This window comes from Neovison vison, chromosome 3 (assembly GCF_020171115.1).
Source record: "Neovison vison isolate M4711 chromosome 3, ASM_NN_V1, whole genome shotgun sequence".
Classification (NCBI taxonomy): domain Eukaryota; kingdom Metazoa; phylum Chordata; class Mammalia; order Carnivora; family Mustelidae; genus Neogale; species Neogale vison.
In genome coordinates this window covers 50,215,700-50,238,739 of record NC_058093.1, presented here as the reverse complement: position 1 = coordinate 50,238,739, position 23,040 = coordinate 50,215,700, and the positions used below count along the sequence as shown (strand labels likewise).

At 40.2% G+C, this 23,040-nt stretch overlaps 1 protein-coding gene across 1 annotated transcript in view; it reads left to right on the top strand.

The window, feature by feature from the left end:
* The first annotated feature begins 13,402 nt into the window (after positions 1-13,402).
* Positions 13,403-23,040, top strand: part of NEB (nebulin) — a 207,157-nt gene continuing 197,519 nt past the window's right edge. The window contains exons 1-6 of the mRNA XM_044242061.1: positions 13,403-13,438; positions 17,341-17,382; positions 19,135-19,356; positions 21,371-21,478; positions 21,953-22,057; positions 22,734-22,838. Coding sequence (XP_044097996.1) covers positions 13,403-13,438; positions 17,341-17,382; positions 19,135-19,356; positions 21,371-21,478; positions 21,953-22,057; positions 22,734-22,838 — 618 coding nt within the window. The remainder of the gene's footprint in view (positions 13,439-17,340; positions 17,383-19,134; positions 19,357-21,370; positions 21,479-21,952; positions 22,058-22,733; positions 22,839-23,040) is intronic.

Genomic DNA, 23,040 nt, shown 5'->3' with positions numbered 1-23,040 from the left:
CTTCCTTTCTTCCTCCCTCCCTCCCTCCCTCCCTTCCTTTCTTAGATTTTATTTATTTGAAGGACTGAGTGAGAGAGAGAGAGAGCACATGAGCAGGAGCAGAGCGAGAGGGAGAACCAGGCCTGCTGAGCAGGGAGCTTGATGTAGAGCTCGATCCCAGGACCCTGGGATCATGACCTGAGCCAAAGGCAGACGCTTAACCCACTGAGCCACCCAGGTGCACCTGTAGGACTATTCTTTACCTATTGCATATCTGCAGAAATATTCTCTGCTCATTTCAAAAAGTAGAAGTAAGTTACAAACTGCTAATAGGGTTAGGATTTTGTGTTGGATATTCACTTGAGATGAACATATTATTCGTTTATCTCGCAGTTTCTCACTATTACTTTTTCCTGAAAATACCATGACTTGGGTAATTCTTTTTTCGTTCCTGAAAATCCTATATTCCTGGGCATCTAAAGTAGATTTGTATTTTACTTTCAGTCCCTCCCAGTCTCGATGGCCTTGGATTCGTTTTGAGATCAACTGGAATGATATTTTGTCATGATTCAGAGTTAAGCAAAATGGCAAAGAAACCAAAGATCTCTGCTACTTGGTGAGTTCCTGGGGTGCTTGAATGAGGCATACCCATAACCAATCATGAAATGTACTAATCACACTGAAGGACTTTTTTTTAAAGTGCTTTTCATAAAACAAAACAAAACAAAACAAAAACCGCAAAAGGAAATAGCAGTGGGTATATTCTAGTTTGAAAGTCAGTATTAGGGCGCCTGGGTGGCTCAGTGGGTTAAGCCGCTGCCTTCGGCTCAGGTCATGATCTCAGGATCCTGGGATCGAGTCCCGCATCGGGCTCTCTGCTCAGCAGGGAGCCTGCGTCCTCCTCCTCTCTCTCTCTCTCTCTGCCTGCCTCTCTGCCTGCTTGTGATCTCTGTCAAATAAATAAATAAAATCTTTAAAAAAAAAAAAAAAAGAAAGTCAGTATTAACCCCAATGGCTCCTGGGATAGCTCAAATGTACATTAAGATGTCTCTTGGGTGTTTTCCTGTCCAAAAAAATTACTACGTATTGTTTAGCTTTAAGCTTTTTTAAAATAAAAATCAGGACTGTCATTTCTATTTGTTAAATTAAAATATATCATTGCTTTATAATGTAATGTAATGGCTTAAAAATAGTGTAACATATTTTTCCTTGGAGGTCACATTGGTCTTGTTTGAAAGTTACTCCATGTCAGTCTTCAGCTATAAATTCATCCTGAGACCCAAGATATGGGACATCTATTTATGGAGGATTAGCTGTGGTGCCCGTCACTCGGCAGTCCAGCAGGGCAGTGGAGAGGTCAAGGTCTGAAGTGAACCTCACACATGGGCAGATATTTCATGTTGTGATAGGGCTGAAAGGGTCACACAGCTCACTCATTTTATAGAGGAGAAAAATGCATCCCAAAGCAGGGGATTGATTTCCAAGAGTAACACATTATTCCTTTGTAAACTCAATGGCACACGGGTCGGAGATAGGGAAGAGGGTAAACAGACTCTCTTCCTGGCCTTGGGTGCCAGTTTCTTTCTGGGCCCATCCCAGGCATTTGGGTTTGGACCAAGGCAGTTCTGGAGTTGCCACTCGGGACAAGTGTTAATGTAGGGATTCGTGAACTGTATTTTATGGGATGAGATTGACTGATGTTACTCAAAGATGTTGTTCTGTGGTTATGTAATTTTTAGACATGCGGTGTGAAACAAAAGAAGCCAGCCACTTTGGGCTCTGTTTCTTGGGACCATCACAACTGAATGTGCCTGCCAATCGCAGAGAAGGTTAGTGTATTCTGCATCTCCCACACTTGTCGGCAATGGAACCCTCTTCTCATGGGCCAAGTTGTGAGACTAACAATTCTCAAGAACTCATACTGGGAAAAGCCAGTCCCAATTCCCTTGTTTATGAGGAAAGGAAGCCAGAAAGAGGCTTTATGGGGCCAGGCTTCCATTTTGGAAAAAAACTGTTCTCGGGTTTAACCAAGTCCCAGATCATGCCCACTCTGGGCAGCTGTCTAGTGAAATAATAATTCCAAAAGTAGGAATTATTAAAAACTAGGCTTCGGTTTGAATCTGGGCTTATCTGTTTAATTCAGGCGGCTAGTGCCATCTTGGTTTTCCCTAAGGTCTATCTGAGGTCACCAGAGATGAGAGAACTGGCCTAGTTTTTGGTGACTTTCAAACCAATTACATTCAACAGGTCTGCTAGACTGTGCAGTCTGTGAGGGACTGAATTTCAACAATAGGTTTGCACTCCGGGAATCTTCCTGGGACTAAATTAGGCTTGGAAACAACGGGACAATGGTCTTCTATTTACTTGCCCATATTTGCCATATTGTCAAACATTATTAATGTGACTGGCCATGAAAATGACAAACCTTCTCATTTTCACTTTCTTCCTTGGAAAACAATCTGTTCTGGCCTCCGTGACAATGACAGAAAGATGAGTTAGATATTAGTTCAAACTCTGTCAAGAGAGTTAAGAATTTCCAGACTGTTCATTACTCATGCAGAGCATTAAGTACCACTTAATAAATTTTTTAAAAAAGAAAAAAAGAACTATTTAATAAATCATTGTCTGAGGTTGGACTAGGTGGTTTGGCCTGTCATACACAGGACCTGATAAAATGCCACCTCCTCCATAGAACCTTCTCTTGTCAGCTAGAAGTGACACAACAGCTTCCTCCCCAAGACCTGCTCATAGGAAGACAAATGACCATGGACATGTATATTCAGTTTTAAAATCTGTCATCAGAGCTAGAGGAGGCTTTTCTGTTATAAACTGTGTGGCTGCCTCTATGTTCATATTTACATACACATGTGTATATACATAAATACATGTAAGGAATCATTTCTGAAATTAGGCCTTCTTTTTAACAACAATGTAAGGACTTAAATAATCTGGCTGGTATTTGGGAAGTCTTTTTCCTGGGGAAACACACACTCACACACACACATACATACATATGTACGCATGCATGCACACGTGTATATATATAATATGTGTATGAGGGGTACTTGTAAGTTAGGAGTACTTGGCCTTGCAAATCACACAAGACAGTCAGCTTTGCTGGTTTATCCTTATAGCTCAGATTGGAAGCTCCTTAGAAATCAGCAGTTGAAGGCTGGCAGTTTTGGAGACCCCAATCTTTTGTGAAGTAGCTGGAGATGGGCAATCAGCTATAGATCCCGATAACTGACTCCATGGAAACTGAATAACTGAACATAGTGAGTTCAAAGAACAATTTTGGATGAGGCTGTGGAGAGGAGGGAACAGAAGCGAAGCACAGAAAATCCTTGGCTGTTCTCATTTCAGGGCAGAAATGGAGAGGGCAGAGTCCTCAGAGTCAGGACTCCCCAGCAACGAAACTTAATGAAGAGTTCACATAGAAAATAAGCCGATGTCCAAGTCCTACAAGAAATCAGGGAAGGGGGTCAGAGGGTAATTTAACATTTTAAATCTCCCTCTTCCGGGGGTCGGGAGAGGGCAGTGGGGTCATGGACATTGGGGAGGGTGTGTAGTATGGTGAGTGCTGTGAGGTGCGTAAACCTGGCAATTCACAGACCTGTACCCCTGGGGCTAATAATACATTATATGTTAATAAAAAAATAAAAATAATAATAAAAAATAAACCTCCATTTTCCATGTTTCTGTATTTTTCATGGGGTCTGACTTTAGGCAACATCAGGAGGAAGAGGTGTAGGGGTATTTAAAAAGATGAGTGTGCAACATGGGTGAAACTCACTGTGCTCGACATGGATTTTGGAAAGCAGAGGACACCTGGATGGTTTGATAATTTAAGAAAGCTCTTATTCGCACCGATATATCCCTGCTGGGTTACTGGATCTGCGTGTTCCACTATTGAATATGTTTAGTTTCATACTGTATGATGTTTTGTTGATGTATTGTTGTATAATGTGTTGTTGATGTAAGTCACACACTCTGCCAATGTGTGACTTAATGCTCTACACTATATACAAGAGAGAAGCAATTTGACATATCAGTGTCTATCATTTTCTACTGCTTAGCTGGGCATCCATAGCATAGCTTCTACTCTGTAGTCTTCTGTTACATCTCTACATGAACCTTACTTGGCCTAAACCAGACAAATCTTCATTCCCCAAATATGCCACACACCTTCCCACCTCTATGTGATTGCTCATATTGTCTATAATCCTAGAATGCCCTTCCTCCTTTCATTTCCAGCTCTTCAAGTCCTATCCAAAATTTGCTCAAAATGTGATGTCCATGCTTTGGAGTCAAGATGACTGACTAAGCACCCACATTTATTGTCACCTTTCTCAAAATCCTAATGAATTTCATTAAAAAGTTAATAGTAAAAAATTATAAACCAGTAATAACAAAAAAAACTTGGTAAATAGTGTCTATTAGAAATTCTATATAAAATCTCATTTACAGTGAAAATAAAGGCTTTAATATGCCTAGGAGTTCACTTGTACTGCTTAGTGGGCAAGATCTGTAAAATGAAAACCATAAAACTTTGTTGATTGAGGTAAACAAGGATCTGGATGGGAAGATTAAATTATGAAAGTTATAAATTCTTGCAAAATAAATCCACAAATTCAATACAATCATAGTGAAAAAAAATCCAAGGATGATTTTCATGAAACTTGATAAGCTGATTCTTAGTTCTTCTAAAGGAACAGAAGCATAAACAGCCAAGTGAATTTTAGAAGAATGAGGTCAGCTTGCCCTACAGATATCAAAACATACTACAGAGCTATAATAATTAAAACTGCATTACCCTGAGGAAGAGCCAAGTAGATTAATTGAACAAGAGACTACACTTTTTAGGGAAATTGATAAGCCATTTCTAAGATTTTTATGGACAATTTATCATCGGGGAAATGCCATTCAAAACCACAATGAGATATCACCTCAAACCTATCAGAATGCCTAAAATAAAGACAAGAAATAACAAGTATTGGCAAGAAGGTAGAGAAGAAGGAACCCTCATGCACTGTTGGTAGGAATGCAAATTGGCGCAGCCACTATAGAAAACTTGGAGAAAATGCACACACAATGGATATTACTCAGTCATAAAAAAGAATGAGGTTTTGCCATTTGCCCTAATGTGGATGGACCTAGAGGGTATGATGCCAAGTGAAATAAGTCAGTCAGTGAAAGACAAATACCATATGATTTCACTTGTATTTGGATTTTAAGGAACAAAACAGATAACCCTTCCCCCCTTAAATACAAAGAACAAACTGGTGGTTATCAAAGGATGGGCGAGAGAGGTGAAATAAGTAAAAGGGATCAGGAGTATACTTACTGTTGTTTTTTGTTTTAATTTTTAAAGAGATTTTATTTATTTGTCAGAGAGAGAGAGAGAGCGCGCACAAGCAGAGGGAGAGGCAGGCAGAGGGACAAACAGGCTCCCCACTGAGCAAGGAGCTGGATGCGGGACTCAATCTCAGGACCCAGAGATCATGACCTGAGCTGAAGGCAGAGGCTTAACTGACTGAGCCACCCAGTCGTCCGAAGAGGTGTGAAGAGGTGTGAGTAATATATAGAACTGTTGAATCTATATGCACACTTAAAACTAATGTAATATTATATGTTAGTTGTACTTCAAAAAAATTTAAAATTTGTATCAAATATCAAAGACAAGAAGAGCCCAAAACTCTCTTAAAAAATAAAAAAAAAGTTGGGAGGACTTGCTTTTCCAGACATCAAGGCAGATCATAAAGCTACAGAATTAATACGGTGTGGTACTGGTACAGAGACAGACAAATAGGCCAGTGGATAGAGCAGGGAATCCAGAAAAAACTGATACATATCAGGAAAAGATTGATAGCAGAGGAGGAATTTCACCCAGTGGGAAAACAAAGGAATTTTTTTTAAATGGTGTTGATAAAATTGGCTATCCATATGCAAAAAAAAAAAATTAAATCTCTTATTCATACCATATCCAAAACCATAACAATTTCCAGGTAGACTAAAGACTTAAATGTGAAGGGCAAAACTCCTAGCTTTTAGAAGAATATATAGGAATGTATCTTCATGATCTTGGGGTAGAAGGATTTTTATTCTCTTAGTCATGAAGGGGAATATAGATGAAGTTGACTTCCTGATAATTAAGAACTCCTGTTCACTACATGCCAGTACAAAAACAATAAAAAGACAAGCAAAGAGAGGGGGAAGATACTTACAACACATATTAATTATCAAAGGATTATTATCCAGAATAAAGAGGGTTTATAGATCAATGAAGAAAAGGCCAACAACTTAACAGAAAAATGGGCAAGAGAATTAAACAGACACTTCTCAAAATACAATAGAACACCCAAAGATCTAATAAGCATATGGAAAGGAGTTCAACATAACTAATAAGTCACAGAAATGCAAATTAAAACCACTAGATTATCCGATTACACACCTATGAGACAGACAAAACTTAGAAAACTTCATCTCAAGGGGTAACCAAATTAGGAGCACACACGACTGATGAGGATATAAATTGGCACCAATACTGGAAAACAGGTAGCATGATTTATTAAAGTTGAAGATGAGCATACTCCTTGACTCATAATTTCCACTCCTACTTATATACTCCCATCATTTAATTGTTCAATACCACCAGAATCCATGTGCAAAAATGTTCTTTTTTTAAAAGATTTTATTTATTTATTTGAGAGAGAGAGAGAGAGACAGCCAGAGAGGGAACACAAGCAAAGGGAGCGGGAGAGGGAGAAGCAGGCTCCTTGCTGAAGAGAGAGCTCGATGTGGGACTCCATCCCAGGACTCTGAGATCATGACCTGAGCCGAAGGCAGAGGCTTAATGACGGAGCCACCCAGGGGCCCCATTTCATCTTGTTCTTAAGTGAAAAAAAGCTGGAAATACACAAGTCTGCATCAACAGTAGAAAGGATAAATGGAAGTATAGTCATACAATGGAATATTCTACAATAAATAATAACAATCAACAAACATGATATTAAGTGAAAAGTGAAGTTATAAAAATTGCACAAAGCATGAATCTATTACATAAAACTTAAAAACAGACAAAACTAAACTATATTGTCTAGGAATGCATTCAGGTATGGCAAGACTAAAAATTAAAATGAGGATATTAGTACCATCAAGGTCAGGATAGAAATTACCTTTCTGTACCTGAGTGGTAATCATATGGATACTTACTTTACTATCATTTGCTAAACTGTACACATAAGATATATTGTTTTTTATATATCTTATATATATATAATATATATAATATATATATATATAATATATAAGATTATATATATAATATATAATCTTGTATATCTATATATACAAGATATACATAGATGTCTATGTACATGTATATCTTTGTATATATATAATCTATTTATGTATATCTTATATGTATCTTTATAGTTTATAGTTTATAAACTATTATACCTCATAATCAAATAAAGTAAAAAAGAAAAAATGTTTAAAAAGAAAAAAGAAAAGGAAAAACCCAGAAAGTAATAAGAAAACAAGAAAAAACACAAGCGACTCTGGAAACTGACATATGTACTGATTCAATATATGCTAAAAGTGGCATTTCACATTCAAATTCCAAATTCAATTTATTCAATAAGCAGTGTCAAAACTGGAAAGAAGGGATTGCCAAATATTGCTGCCAATAAATGTAAAACATCTCTATGGCCACAGACACCACAAACAACTTGTTGTGAATATTTATTCACAACATCTACAAGACACAAATGGCTAATATTCATAATATTAAGAATGCTTATAAATCAATGTAAAAGGGGAGAAAAAGCAGGAAATATATAGAATGAAAGCTACAAAGGATCACTAAACTTGAAAAAATAATAAATTTTATTAGAATTTGGTAAAGTACAAAATAGAAAAAAATAATATATAATTTTCAGGGTAATTTAAAATAATCACAATATAATCATTTGTAAAATTAGATACTAAACTTATTAAGCTATAAAATAATTACAGAATTCAAGAACTAAGGAAGTAATTAAAGGCTAAGTCTCCTTCTAGATTTACCATTCCTTTATTTTTTTTTAAGATTTTATTTATTTATTTGACAGATAGAGATCACAAGCAGGCAGAGAGAGAGGGGGAAGCAGGCTCCCTACTGAGCAGAGAGCCCAGTGTGGGGCTTGATTCTAAGACCCTGAGATCAGGACCTGAGCTGAAGGTAGAGGCTTAACCTACTAAGCCACCCAGGCGCCCAGGCGCCCCAGCTTTACCATTCTTTTTTTTTTTTTTTTTTGAAGATTTTATTTATTTATTTGACAGACAGAGATCACAAGTAGGCAGAGAGGCAGGCAGAGAGAGAGGAGGAAGCAGGCTTCTGGCTGAGCAGAGAGCCCGATGCGGGGCTCGATCCCAGGACCCTGAGATCACAACCTGAGCTGAAGGCAGAGGCTTTAACCCACTGAGTCACCCAGGCGCCCCAGCTTTACCATTCTTAATGTACAACTTAACTGCATAGTCTCAAGATGGTTGCTCTGTCCCCAGACATTACATCTGTGTTCCAGGCATAGAGAAGGGAAGAATGGCAAGAGCACAACAGTACATGCCAGTGGAATCTGACCCTGCCCATAAGTAAAATTATACCTTCCCCAGAAGCCTTATTCCCTAGAATTATACTTAAATCTTACCAGCAAAACTGGCACAGTTTACCTCTAACTCTTAGGGATTTGAGGAGAAGTGTATTTTTTAAATGAGGATATTTTTGTGCCAAACTAAACTTTGGTTTTGTTAATAAGCAAGGAGTGGAATATATACTGCTTAGTCAACTAGTGGTGCTGTGGGAGGGAAGCACCCAGAACAGTGCTTGGTACATTGTACATTAGTTAAAGGAATGGGATTTTTTATATTATAAAATCCATAATCCCCAGGATGACAGGGAGGGGGGTCAAGATGAGAGCTAAGCACCAGCTACGGAAGAAACCAGTGCAGATGGAACGGGAGCCTCCCTGAGATCTAGAGTGGATACAATGATGAAATGCTACCGGAAGTCACTGAAAATCCTGGCAGCAGAGTTAGACATAAAGTTTGAAGCAGTTAGTGACCCATCTCTCGAACTGCACTGTTCAATGCCACAGCCACCAGCTCATGTGGCTATTTAAGTTTAAATTAAATGAAAAGTATATCAACTGAGTTCTGCAGGCACATTAGTCACATTTTGAATGCCCCCCCTAGTCTCTTGTAGCTAGTGGTCTCCATAGTCTATGGTGCTGGTATGGAACTTTCCCATCATTGCAGAAAGTTCTATGGAATACTGTTTGTCTAGAAGAATTAAGCCCAGGGGAAAAGGAGAGAAAGAGAGAGATACCAATTTCCAGAAAAACAAACCCTTGTGCAGGAAAAGAAAAATAATCACAATATATGGGGTTCCTCTGTGAATATCCTTTGCTAATCATAATGTAAACACTGAATTCTGAATTACATAAGTAGAACTTCATTGGGAGGATGCCGGGCTAAGTCGAGGCTTGTGTCTGGTAAGAGTGGGGGTTCACATGGAAGAGTTCTAAAGCCTCACATTCCAAGGTAGGAAACTAACAGGTAATGCCTGTGACCAAAAAAGTCAGACAGAGCAACAGAGACATTTTGTTAAATGTATACAGACAAATAAAAAAGATTCAGCTTAAAGAGTTACAATGAATGTGTCCGTGGAGGGAAAAAAACAGGAATGGTTGGAACAGGAAACACCAAATTTAGGCATAAGGCTTGCAAAACTATTTGATTCTTAAATGATGTGCAGATATGATTTGATTAAAATAATAAATAAAATAGAATAAATTGCAAAAACAGGGGCGCCTGGGCGGCTCAGTCAGTTAAGCATCTGTCTCTTGATTTTGACTTCGGTCCTGATCTCAGGGTAACAGGATGGGAGTCCCACGGCGGCTCACTGCTCAGCGCGGAGTCTGCAAGAGATTGTCTCTCCCTCTGCCCCTCCTACTTGTGCTGTCTGTCTCTCTCTCTCTCTCTCTAAAATAAATCAATAAGTCTTAAAAAAAAAAAAAAGAATAAACTGCAAAACAAAAGCTTTGTTACCATGTCATCTTCTCCATTAAGTCTATTCTGGTCCACAGGCATGATACTTCTATACTTGGATATGTATAGGCTTAGAGTCAAACTCCTATTGGTTCATAAATGCTTAGACTAACTACTGTCTGATTTCAGAAGCATCACAATGTTTCAATCTAACACAAAGTAAAGCATGAAGACTCCAATAAAATGTTTAAAAACGATAATAATAAGGGGTGTCTGGGTGGCTCGGTCAATTCAGCATCTGCCTTCAGCTCAGGTCATGATCTCAGGGTCCTGGGATCGAGTCCCCCCTCGACCTCCGTACTCGGTTTGGTGGGGGGTGGACGGTGTCTCCTTGTCCCTCTGCCTCTGTCCCTCCCCTTGCTTGCCCTCTGTCTCTCTCTCTCAAATGAATAAATAAAATCTTTTAAAATGGTAATAATAATTTAAAAATAATACTAGCCAACATTTATGGAGCCCTTCCTGTGTGCAAGTCATGTGTTTTTTTTTTACTTTATATGATTTTATACTGTGTGTTTTAAAATGGGCCTGAATTATTTTTCAATTTAACACCATCATTTAAAACATAATGAATAGTAAGTCAACTCTAGTTCACATCTGCCAACGGGATAGTCTCATATTGTACACATATCTCTTGGTCATAAAACCTGTGAGAACATAGAAAATGAACAAGGTTTAATTAAGTTAAGACAATAAAATGATGTTCAATTTTATTGGCCACCATATGAATCACGGAAGGGGGAGAGGTACATCTGTTCGAAATGTGACAATACTTCCTAACATCTAGCTAAAAAAAGGAACTATTACAATAGGTTTAAAGTCAGGGACGCCTGGGTGGCTCAGTTGGCTAAGCAGCTGCCTTCGGCTCAGGTCATGATCCCAGCATCCTGGGATCGAGTCCCACATCGGGCTCCTTGCTCGGCAGGGAGCCTGCTTCTCCCTCTGCCTCTGCCTGCCTCTCTGTCTGCCTGTGCTCGCTCTTTCTCCCTCTCTCTCTGGCAAATAAATAAATAAAATCTTTAAAAAAAAAAAAACCAATAGGTTTAAAGTCAAATCCGTGTCAAGTTTCGGGTGACCCACAGGGTTTTTGCCTTAGTACAGAGGTTTAGTGAGAGATTAAATCAGTGAAAATTGTCTTGAGATAGAAAATTGGTAGGCAGTTTTTACAAACTCAGTGTGGTACACTGACTTACCTAATAGAGCATTATCTTCTCCTGGTAATTTACTGATTTTAATTTTATCTGCTATTGCTGTTTGGAAATTGAACCTTTTTGTGTTTGCATTTACACTTGGCTTCTAGAAGCCACCTGCCTAAATGGAAAATCAGAAACCCAGTTACATATAAAAGAGGCTCTGTATTCCCAACCCTGGGCCTTTACCTAAGGAGGGAGAAGATAATGAATGTGGTCCCCGCATCCAGCCACCCTGGTTTAGTAACAAAAAAAGGATGGGGCCTATTCTCTCTAATTACACCCTGGGGCTATCTTAGCTAGCGTCACATTAAATATTTTCGCCCGTCATTTCATCTTTTCACCTTTCTAACCATTGTTCTTGCCAACTTGTGGTTTCGTGGATTTTACTCCTCTATGGACTTCACATGAAGGCCTGGAACTTACGTGTGGCTCACCTGGTGAGCAGTGCCAGGGGGAGTGTGTTTAGCTCCATGAAAAGGAGACAACTGACCTCACGAAACCAGCTCTAGAGGGGTCACAGCACCTCAAAGACATGCTTTTTTTATCCGAAATTTTTTTTTTTTTTTTTTTTTTTTTGGACGAGTGTAGTATTAAACGGAGAAATGAGAGATTAAACCTAAAGTGGAACCCCATGTGCTGGAAATTAAGTAAAATTCCATTACATTTGAATAGTTCTGAGCAAGCAACTTGTTACCCTTTATCCTTTAGAGGAATGGATGAACAGGTGGTTTTCAGAAGATCACGCAGTATATTTAGCTCCTGAAATTCGAGCGACTCCGGTTCTGATTGGCTGCCGGGGCCACATGATCATTCGGGGCCCAGGCACCCCGCCGGCTCTTGCCTGGGGTTCTCGGGAGGGAAGAGTTGGGAGAGGCTTTGCTGCTGAGGAAATTGATTTGATAGAGTAAAGGTAAGGCCACCTGATGGCTTTTTCTGTCATGTTCTTGCTGGAGATGTTCTGCAGCTTCCCTTGAAGTAGTTTCCAAAGTTTGGGGTCAGAACTGGGGAAATTAGGGACGGAAATGGGACCGGAGAAGTTTGTAACCCTATTACCCTCCTCAGGCCCTAGTTAATCTGCCGTAGTGTTGTGATGAGAGTCAAGGCCTGTACTAACCAACCTACTGCTCGCCTGAGTTGGTTCCCCCGTCTAACAGACAATATTTTTAAAAGTTTTCGCCTTTGATTTTTCTTTTCTAAATATATTAGTATGTAAAAGGATCTGTGTTCTGCATTCCTATATTTATCCTGTTCTACTGGGCTTCATTTGCCTCCGAAGGAGTGGCAGTTTCCCTAGCTTAACAAAACCAGCCATGGCCGGGTATTGGTTTACACGGCAAATATCTTCGGGCCGAAGGGACAGCTGCTCCAAGTCATCATCCACTTTTATCAAGGAGAGTCCCGCTCTCTGGCGTCAAACTGAGAAGGCCTTGGGAGAGCCTTTCGGTAGCTCCTGAATTAGAAGCTTAAACCAAAGACCCACATTCTTAGATTTGAACATTTCTTATTTTTCAGGTTTGAGGAAGAGCTACAGAAGCAGAAGAGAAATAATCCATATAAGCCAATGGTGTTCGGGAAACAAATAACCCCATTGCCTTGAGGTTTCTGTTTTTCTCTTTTCAAACTACTGACAGATTTGTTTTTCTGTGTTCTAATTCCAAGCGTAGGCTAGACTGCTAGGGTGCGTTAGAGCCGTGGAGAGACCTAAAGCAGCCCTCCTAGAATTTCGGAGCTGGCGAAAAATTCTAACTTCTGGAAGCCAAGCTGACCTTCTTTTCACTAATACTTTTGCCTGAAAATGTTTTTCTGCAAGTATTTAGAAATGTAAATACCCTGTGTCTTTGAATCCGAAGCCTCTTACTTGCTTCCATTTACAACTTTCACTAAATGGATTGTGTAGCTAGAAGTAGCAATACCTGACGTATTCCTAGTGAAGGAATCAAGAGACCAATTTGAAGTTTGAGGTTTCTAGACGGGGATCTAAATATCTCCTCTCACGGAACCTGCAATGATCTATGGGTGTGTCGGATGGAGAAGTGTTAAATTCTGTTTTTATAGTGTTGTGATTTCAGTCCTAGGGATAGATGCTAATGTATTTTCATTTGTCTGGAATATGAAAAGTTTGTAGGTGCCACTACTACTCTGGGAAAATGGCAGATGACGAAGAATATGAGGAGGTGGTGGAGGTAAGATGAAAAAGCTGACTCTGACAGCCACGTATTTCATGTGGCGACAATCAAAGCTGTGTAGGTGAATTAATCATTTGAGAAATACATCATCTCTTATAACTTCACAAAGACTCATTATTAAAGCATGAGAAAGGAATAGTTTATGTTCAGTTTCATTATAATTATGTGGGATATAGAATTGAAAAGAAATATCACTGTTTCCCACTCTTGCTTTTCTTTAAACTCTCAGAAAAACATGGTGTGGGGTGAAGGCAGGTTTTAATCGGTCTTCTGAAACTACCTCCTTTTTTTTTTTTTTAAGATTTTTATTTATTTAGCAGAGACTGATCACAAGTAGGCAGAGAGAGAGAGAGGGAAGCTGGCTCCCTGCTGAGCAGAGAGCCTGATGCGGGGGGGCTTGATCCCAGGACCCGGGGATCATGACCTGAGCCAAAGGCAGGGGCTTAACCCATTGAGCCACCCAGGCACCTATTGAATCTACCTTCTTCCCCACCTGCCAACCCTCCTGATCAAAGGGACAGAGGAGACAAAGGGGCAATTCTGAAAACTGAAGTCTTTTAGTTTCCACACAGCAGTAGGGAAAAGTTACTCTTTGCTTCAACCAGCTGATTACCTAGAGGGTGATATGGAATCAGTGTTCAGAATAATATACTTAGGAGATTTTATATGTGATATTTTGCATATATGTAAATGTGCACAGGTACCTGTATGTATGAACTCATCACGCTCACAAGTGACATTTGGAGCCACACTTTCCTATCAACTCCCGTTCTGTTTACTTAAGTGAACAAGACTAGCTTTTGTGTTTAAATTTTGAAGAAAATTTAAACAAAGACTTAAGTGGACATCCTGAAAAATTTCCTTTGGGTTTTTTGTGGACATCTGATATATTTTACAAAGCTGTTAATTATCTATTTTATAAAATTTTGTTTTTGTCATGTAATGGTTTTTCTTCATCAGTGCTGGCCTTCAGCTTCACATTCTAGAATCTCAAGGCTTGAGGGCTGTAATCCATAGAAATACATTGAAATTGAATCTGAAAGTACTTAATTTACAATTAATGATGATCTAAGTATAGTGAAATCTCCACGTGCCTAAGATACTTGGAGGCAGTTTTGAAAACCTGTGCTTTTTATCAGGATGAAATTAAGAGCTACCCAGAACCAAGGTCTAAATGACAGTGTCAAAATTTAACTTTGGAAGATTATTTTAATGACTGGTCCACATTTAGATGAAGAAAAATTTATTGTTCTACAAATAAAATTAATCTTATTACTGAAGGATTTAGGAACAAAACACAGAATGAATCTCCTACAGTATAATAATGAATATCTGTGGCTTAAGTGCCAAAGGCTACATTCTCAATGGTCAGTATTACTGGCGTGCATTTTACAAATGTCCCCATGAGTTAGAATAATCACTATTCAACAATGACACAATTTAAAATTAAATTCCCTTCCTGTGGTAGTAATACCAGTAATTCTTTTTAGCCTCCAAGTTAAAAATCCCTTGGTTTTCTCAAAATAATTGTGTTCTTTGGTCATTGAAAGTTGTCTTCAGCATTAGACCTGATTGATTTGACTAGATGTCATAAAAATGGAGCGGGCTATTTTTAGGCTTCTCATCCTTGCCATTTTATTCCTATTACTGCTTCTGGGTCTGACTAGCAGTTGCTAAACTGATAGACTTCTCACCAGGGAATGTTCAACCAAGGTCCCTCTGACCTCAAAAAAGATGCCATGAGGAATGGAATGGTGGCAAATTTGAGAAAATGGTCAAGGAAGAGTTCAAAGCCAGGAACTGGCTTGAAAAAGAGATCTTCTAGGGACCTTGGACATCTAAATAAAATTGTACTATCACTCTACGCAAACTGAAACTTGGATAGGAAGGGAAAGAAACGAGGATGCGCTAATTAGTGGCACAGCTCTAAAAGTGGGATTTGGCATATGAGTTAATGCCAACCATTTGGGTAGTGTTGCTTTTTTTATAAGCTTATTTCCAAGATACGTTTACCCATGGTGAGAGCCCAGGAAAGGTAAAACTGGATGGCTACCAAGAGCTGCTTTTCCTTGGGTGCTAAGAAAATCCAAAATAGTCGTGAATCATTTGCTTTAGTTTAATACTTCCTTCTCAAGTCCCTGATGTTTTGTGTGGCCAGAGGCATGATTCTCTGTGGATCATGATCAAACAGTATTCCCTAAAGTGTCCAAATGATATTCCCCATGTGATGAAGGCATAGAAAATAGAAAGTCTCCATCCTGCGGGAGCTTGTGGTTTCTCTTGCTATGCCTAAGGACCTACAGATGGATATTAAATTTTATTTTTTTAAGATTTTATTTATTTATTTATTTAACAGAGAGGGAGCGCATGCACACAAGCAGGAAGAGCAGCAGGTAGAGGATGAAGCAGCCCCCCCCCCGCCCAGAGCCCGATGCAGGGAACCATCCCAGAACCCCAGGATCATGACCCAAGCAAAAGGCAGCTACTTAACCGACTGAGCCAGCCAGACGCCCCTGGATAGCAGATTTTTTAAATTAAAGGACTAGTGCAGAAGCAAAGAAAGTGCAAGAGTAAGGGACATTAGGTAAATTTTATATTAATCTTCCTGCAGATGAAATAGAGCCAGTGGCCTATCGGCAATGGTTAAGTAATTTGATAAGGGTTCACTGAGCCAAGGGCAGAAGAAAGGAGGCCACCTGAGGGAAATTTTGTAGTTAGCATTTTTCTCTCTCCCTGAGCATATGTTTTGGTGACAGAGAAAAGATAAATGAAGCCTACAGCGATATACATTTTGTGAACCGAGAAAATGAGCCCAGTGTTTCATTTTTGTCCCTTTCCTTGTGTGCCTTGGCCTGGGTCTTTCGTTCTGCTTGCCCAGCTTTGCCGGGTGAGGCTGGGGGCAGGATTCCACTCCCTTTACGCATCTGAAACAAAATGTCAGCCAGTTCCTGTCAGCTTCTATTTATTGCTGGTGATGTCAGAAGTAGAACAAAAGTAGGTTTGATTTCAGATCCAGCCTGCAAGTACCTTGGAGCCCTCAACTGTCAACTGTAGCCTCACTTTCCCACATCTTATGCTGAGAGGTCCTAGCATTTCTCCTTCTTCCCTTGGCATTTGCAGATTTTCATCTTTGCATCCTTTCAGGACCATTGTGCCATATACGGATGCACCCCTCACTCTGGAAGGGACTCTCGTTCTTAGTAATTAGGAGGACATAGGGGTCATTGAGATGTGTATAGGCTTTTGAATCTAGTCTTTCCATGACACAATCCAGTCAAGGAGTTCTATTTTGTTTTTTTTTTGTTTTTTTAAAGATTATTTATTTATTTATTTATTTGACAGAGAGAAATCACAAGTAGATGGAGAGGCAGGCAGAGAGAGAGAGGGAAGCAGGCTCCCCGCAGAGCAGAGAGCCCGATGTGGGACTCGATCCCAGGACCCTGAGATCATGACCTGAGCCGAAGGCAGCGGCTTAACCCACTGAGCCACCCAGGCGCCCCTCTATTTTGTTTTATTGTTAGTCACAAACAGTGGGTTATATCAAGTTCCCTTCTGCACAGCCCACATACTCAGGATTTTGTTCTCCTACTTTCTCTGCAAATTATGCCCTGGGTACCAGAAGAAAAGGTTTTGCTTGTCATAAGTAAAATAACTGCCTCTGGCAGAGAACCCACTTCAGACCCTGTTCTCCTCACCCTGCATCTCCTTGCCTCGTCTGATGGCATTCACGTTAGCTTCCCTGAAGTTTCACCAAGCTAAAATGGCTTCCGTCATGTACTTCCTTCCCACACTTAGTGTACACCAACTGGGCTGTAGTGAAATAGCCCTGTGGTTCAGCCAAGGCAGAGGAGAAGTGACTTTTGCTTTGTTCTCATGATTCCTTTGTGCTCTATTTGTAGTATTACACAGAGGAGACAGTCTATGAAGAGGTGCCGGGAGAGGTAAGACCCAGCCCATGTCCACATGAGCTGCATGCTGATGAAAGCAGTCAGAGCCTTCTCTCCTCACAGACTCCCAGGGCTACAGAGCTGGCGAAGGGAGAGTCTGAGAGAATCAGTCACTTACATGTGCCTGGCTGCTGATGGTACAAGAATGAATGCTATCTGTTTGACAGGTTATGTCACTGTCTTTGCTATTCAGCATATCCAAAGTGGCTGGGGATAGTTTCCCCATTGTTCATGTGGTCTTTTGGGGGGTAGGTGGTACTCCTTAAAATAAGTGGCTGTTTATCATTGGCTATCACCACTCTGTGACTGTACCAATTGCATGGCCTTGGACATGTGAGTTGAACAGGGACCCGCAATTTTATTGTTTAGAGTCGTAACTTGTGGGCCACCATCTGTGCCAACAGGGAATGGCATCTCCAAGCCTTTGTCCCTGATGAGGCAATGAAATGTTACTTAGATTGTAGCACATAAGCCTTTCCCATGTATATCCCAAGATGGTATTTTTTTAGGGTGAAAAGTCTCACTCGTGCTTCCTTTTCTGAATGGAGATGTTTCTCTTGAGTATGACAGTGATGACTCTCCCTGGAGCCTGCTTGAAGAGCTTGTGACTGCATGAAACCTAACATTTTAGATGCTGTAAATTGGTTAGTTTGTCACCATCAAGCATACATCAGTAACAATGGGCAGAAAACAATCTATTAGCAATGATCTGACAATGCTAGGGGAAGTTGTCCTAGACGTCCAATGCCCTTGTTGCTTTGGTTTCTCTTTACAAACCAATGCTAGATCTCGTCCATCGGTACAGAGGATATTTGCTGTGAAGGAAATCGTGCTACGACTTGGCTACTTACCTTCTTTTCTTACATACAGTATTTTTTTTTAAGATTATATTTATTTATTTGACAGAGAGAAATCACAAGTAGGCAGAGAGGCAGGCAGAGAGAGAGAGAGGAGGAAGCAGGCTCCCCGCTGAGCAGAGAGCCTGATGCGGGACTCGATCCCAGGACCCTGAGATCATGACCTGAGCTGAAGGCAGCGGCTTAACTCACTGAGCCACCCAGGCGCCCTTACATACAGTATTTTTAACCTTGGACTAGACCTAAACTTTGGGCCTTAGTTTCTTCTACTATACAGCCTCTTGTAAGAAACCATAATCTCCCACCTACCACATGCATAGGACTGTTGTTAAGGAAAATTACCCCCTATGTTGTCGTCATTGCCCTTGTCCACCTAAGTAAGAATTTATTAGTGTACACGGCACTCAGGTTCATTATGGGACAAGCAACCCACTTTTTCTTAGACTCATTTAAAAGTGAACATGAAGTCAGGAAGTCAAGCTTTATTTGATCATCTTAATCTTTTGTTCTCTGATCCCAAGTTTGCTTTTACTCTACCCAAACAATTTAAGAAGATTTTAAATGTTTAAGAATATTGTATTTCTGATTTTTATCCAACCTGAAAGCGTTTGGGTTCCTTTCTACACAAATGGAGTTTCAAGGCACTGTGTAGCAAGTTAGGAAGGAGTAACCTTTTGACTACACACCCTCCTGAACAATCAGATTTACATAATGTGATGTACCTTCACTGGACAGAGTGTATGATGTCCTGCTTTGGTCTGTTTTAGACAGGTGGAAGTTACAGGAGGGGTGGAAGTCTGACTTGTGATCAGAATAATGCCTGTATACCAAGATCACGCGATCATAGTTTTTACTTCGATAACAGTGTTGAACTGCGTGTCATTTTCAGACAATAACAGAAATCTATGAAACTACGACAACACGGACAACCACATCTGACTATGAGCAGTCAGAACCTTCCAAACCCGCGTTGGCACCGCCGGTACCGGCACAGCCGGTCACCACCAAGCCAGTGGAGAGGAAGAAGGTTATCCGGAAGAAACTGGATTCTTCGAAGTTCATGACCCCCTACATTGTACACAGTCAGAAGATGCAGGAACTCTTTAGCCCAGTAAGTTTCAAACAACTTCTGCTAATCTGGCTTTATTATTGAGAAAGTACTGACTCTCAACCAGCTGTTTTTGGCGCCGGCTGAATTTTGTTTCTCAGCCTTGTGTGAGACAAAGACTTCCCTGCAGAAATATAAGCTCTCGTGACTCTTGAATTTTCCTCTCATGTAATTCACTGGCACCATTGCAGCATCAGAGAAAGCATCCTTACTGCAATTATTCCCACAAAATAAGCAGGAGGCCAGTCACAAAGCATTTATTGGTATTTAATCAAAATTTGTTAGCCAGTCTAGAATCATGAAGTCATAAATAGAGATTCAGTTGAAATCCATTTACAGAAGCTAAATAACATCTATTTAAACTGTGTCTGAGCCGAATGCCCCTTATCCAGATACTTAACAATATGTAAAAAGGTCTTCAAGAGCTGTATGATGAGGAAGTGTAGTTTAGAAAACCAGAATCACACTAAGAGCTCATCCGAAATGAGGATCGGAATGTTTGACTATATCCTAGAACAGCGTTTTGTTTGTTTGTTTTGTCTGTTTGATTTTTAAGATTGTATTTATTTGAGAGGGACAGAGAAAGAACAGGCAGGGGGTGGAGAGAGGGAGAAGCAGGCTTTCCAGTGGGCTTGATCCCAGGACCTTGGGATCATGACCCGAGCTGAAGGCAGATGCTTAACCAACTAAGCCACCCAGGCTCCCCAGCTCTGTGGTTTTTAACTGTGGCTGCACATCAGAATCCTCCGGGAGTTTTAAAGCTACTGATACCCAGGCTGTTCTGGTTTAATCAGTCTGAGGTTGGGACCTGTGCAGGGAGATTTTTAAAAGCTGCCTGGCTTTGAAAATGTGAAGCTCTGGTTGAGAATCACTGCTGTTGAAGGTCCCTGGTCCTTAAATTTCCATGTACAGTTAGACTGTAATAATTTATACTGATTGGCAGCAGATTGAGACCCATGTGACTGGATCTCATTTGTGGATTGTCCATGCAAGCTGATGTCTCACTAGGTGGCCTGATTGCACATCCTCTGGGAGCTTGGAAAAAATGAAAAGCAGCTCATGGGAACATTGAATTATATAGGACTAAGGACTTAAGTCAAAAGCATCCCATTGTGATTGGTCAGTAAATGGCCATGTTTGGTTTAGTGTTAACTCCTGGGGACTATTTGGTCAATTTCCAGTTCAGATTCTTGAATGGCCTAAAACCTAGTTTCCTAAGGCTTTGAGCTCTAAAAACAAGATTATCTTGCCTCCTTTATCATTTCAGTATTCAGTAATAACAGAAAAATTTTTTTTGTCCATTTAGTGCCATAAAATCTCATAAATTCTGACGATAATACCTAGAATTTCTGATAGTCTGAAGAAAATGTTGGCAAAGGTTTATAGTATTTTTAAAGTGGCTACTGATAAAATCAAGAGTATAATTTAGATTGTTGACTACATTTAGGAGTACCATTGAAGCATTAATAATGATAAATTATGCACATTGTTATTAAGGCAAGAACTCATTGTATATTTAGCGGAAATAATGAAATTGCATTCCTTTTCAAAATACTCCATAATTCAGACTTTCCATTAATTCAGCTGGTGTCTCAGCTATAGAAACCATTAAGATCTAGCTACAACTTCTGAATTGAATACTTTTGCATTGTATTAGCAATCAAATCTTTTCAGATAATTTCTATATTTATTTTCTAAAATTATTGAGGTTCGCGCTTTTTATGTGTGCATTCAGACAATGAAAACATTGAGAGAATCATTTTAGGGCATTTTCAAGACAATAGTCTGTAATAGAATTTCTACTGTCTCAAGTATCCAACCACGTTTAGGAAGAATCATTAACAAATCTATTTTAGTTTTTGCTGAGAATCGGAGGGACAAAAAGAAAGCTGTTATAACTGATAATTGTTAGAACTTGCAGGATTTTTTTTTTTTTATCAGAAGGGGTGAATGTATTGCTTGAAATTTCTGCTGCTGTCTTGTCAGGTTTTAGGCTAATATCTGATATTCTTTTCAGAATAAATACAAGGAGAACTATGAGAAAGCAAAAGGACAGCCATACGCCATCACAACTGATACCCCAGAACTTCGCCGGATCAAGAAAGTGCAAGATCAACTCAGTGAGGTGGGCTGCATTTCTAAAATAAAGGCGAGACATGTCAAAAACCTGCCCATCGCTGGGAATTGAGGGCTTTAATGTGTATAGACAAAAAGAAGAGTCGAATTAGTATGAGCCAGTCCAGAAATCTAGAGGAAGTGTTGGCTCAAGATTGTGTGGCTCTAAATGCGAACCCCAAGAGCTATCTAAAAGCTTGGCTTAATAAGTGAGCAAGAGATGATATGAGATGGGAAATTGGAGTTCACGGTGGTCCTCCTCGGAGGAGTGCAGGGAGGCTGAAACTCTGCCAGGAAAGCAGATATTCAGGGAATGTAGGAGTTCTGCAGACCTTTGGAGATCGCAGTTTTCTTCCTAAAATGTAGAAACTTTGCTTTGCGGAACAGACAGTGAGTCGTCAGGTTAGTGCTCTTGGGTTATAGATTTCCTTTACTGTACTCACGTGGGGATGCCTGTCATGAACTCTGTGCATTATTTCTGCAGGTTAAGTATCGAATGGATGGCGATGTTGCTAAAACTATCTGTCACGTAGACGAAAAAGCAAAGGACATTGAACATGCAAAGAAAGTGTCGCAGCAAGTCAGTAAGGTGAGGTCATGGTGTGGATGGCTGGGATGCTGAAGAGCACGTAGGTGACCTCTACCTGGCCGTAGAGGACAGAGCTGGACAGGCCTAATCCTGCTTGCCAGTCTGTCTCCTTTGAATCTGGGGCATTGTGAGCTCACAGTGAGGGAGACCCAGGCTGTACGTGCGTCATCGAGGCCACCGGATGACTGAAGTGGGCTGGAAGGCCTACGGTGGCCTGGAAAGGCAGGCCCAGTGTTGCCAGAGTCTCTTACTTGTTTTTAAACCAGTCAGAGAGCTTAATTTTTACAATTAAATCCTCAAATTTCAAATGTAAGCAACTAATTTAAAACATTGTAAAAAATACCATGTAAATCAAAAGGAACATGTCCCCTATCCCGATTCAGCCAATGGCCAAGAAGTTTGCAGCCTTTGGAAGGAATCTGTAGGAGAATCCTAATCATGACTTAGTCTTAAAAAATCAGACTTTTCAAGTAAAAGCTTACCAGCATAGGAAAAGTATTAATGGGACATTGATGTGGTCAGTGTTTTCCTAACTGATGGTAATAATGCATAGGCACAAGGGCAGCCTTGGTGTGAGGACACTTGGAATGTGAAAGACTTCACAGCTCTCTGTTCTCTACACCCTCATGCCCTTCGGGGAGACACGAACCACTGGTCCTCTGCTCTTTCTGTCTAGGTTTTATACAAGCAGAACTGGGAAGACACCAAGGATAAGTACCTGCTTCCCCCTGATGCCCCTGAACTTGTCCAGGCAGTTAAGAACACAGCTATGTTCAGTAAGGTAAGGGCTTCTGCTTTGTCGCTGCTTCTCTCCTTCCCCCACATAAATCAGAGCAATACCCAGTCCTCTGATGATCTGGAATGCTCACTTTTTGTGAGTATCCTTGAGCCATGTGGGTTTCAGGGATGGAGGTGGGCAGGGAGGAACTGAGAGGAAAGCTCTTGAGTAGAGTGAAAGAGAGGGTCTTGGGGGGAAGCTAAGC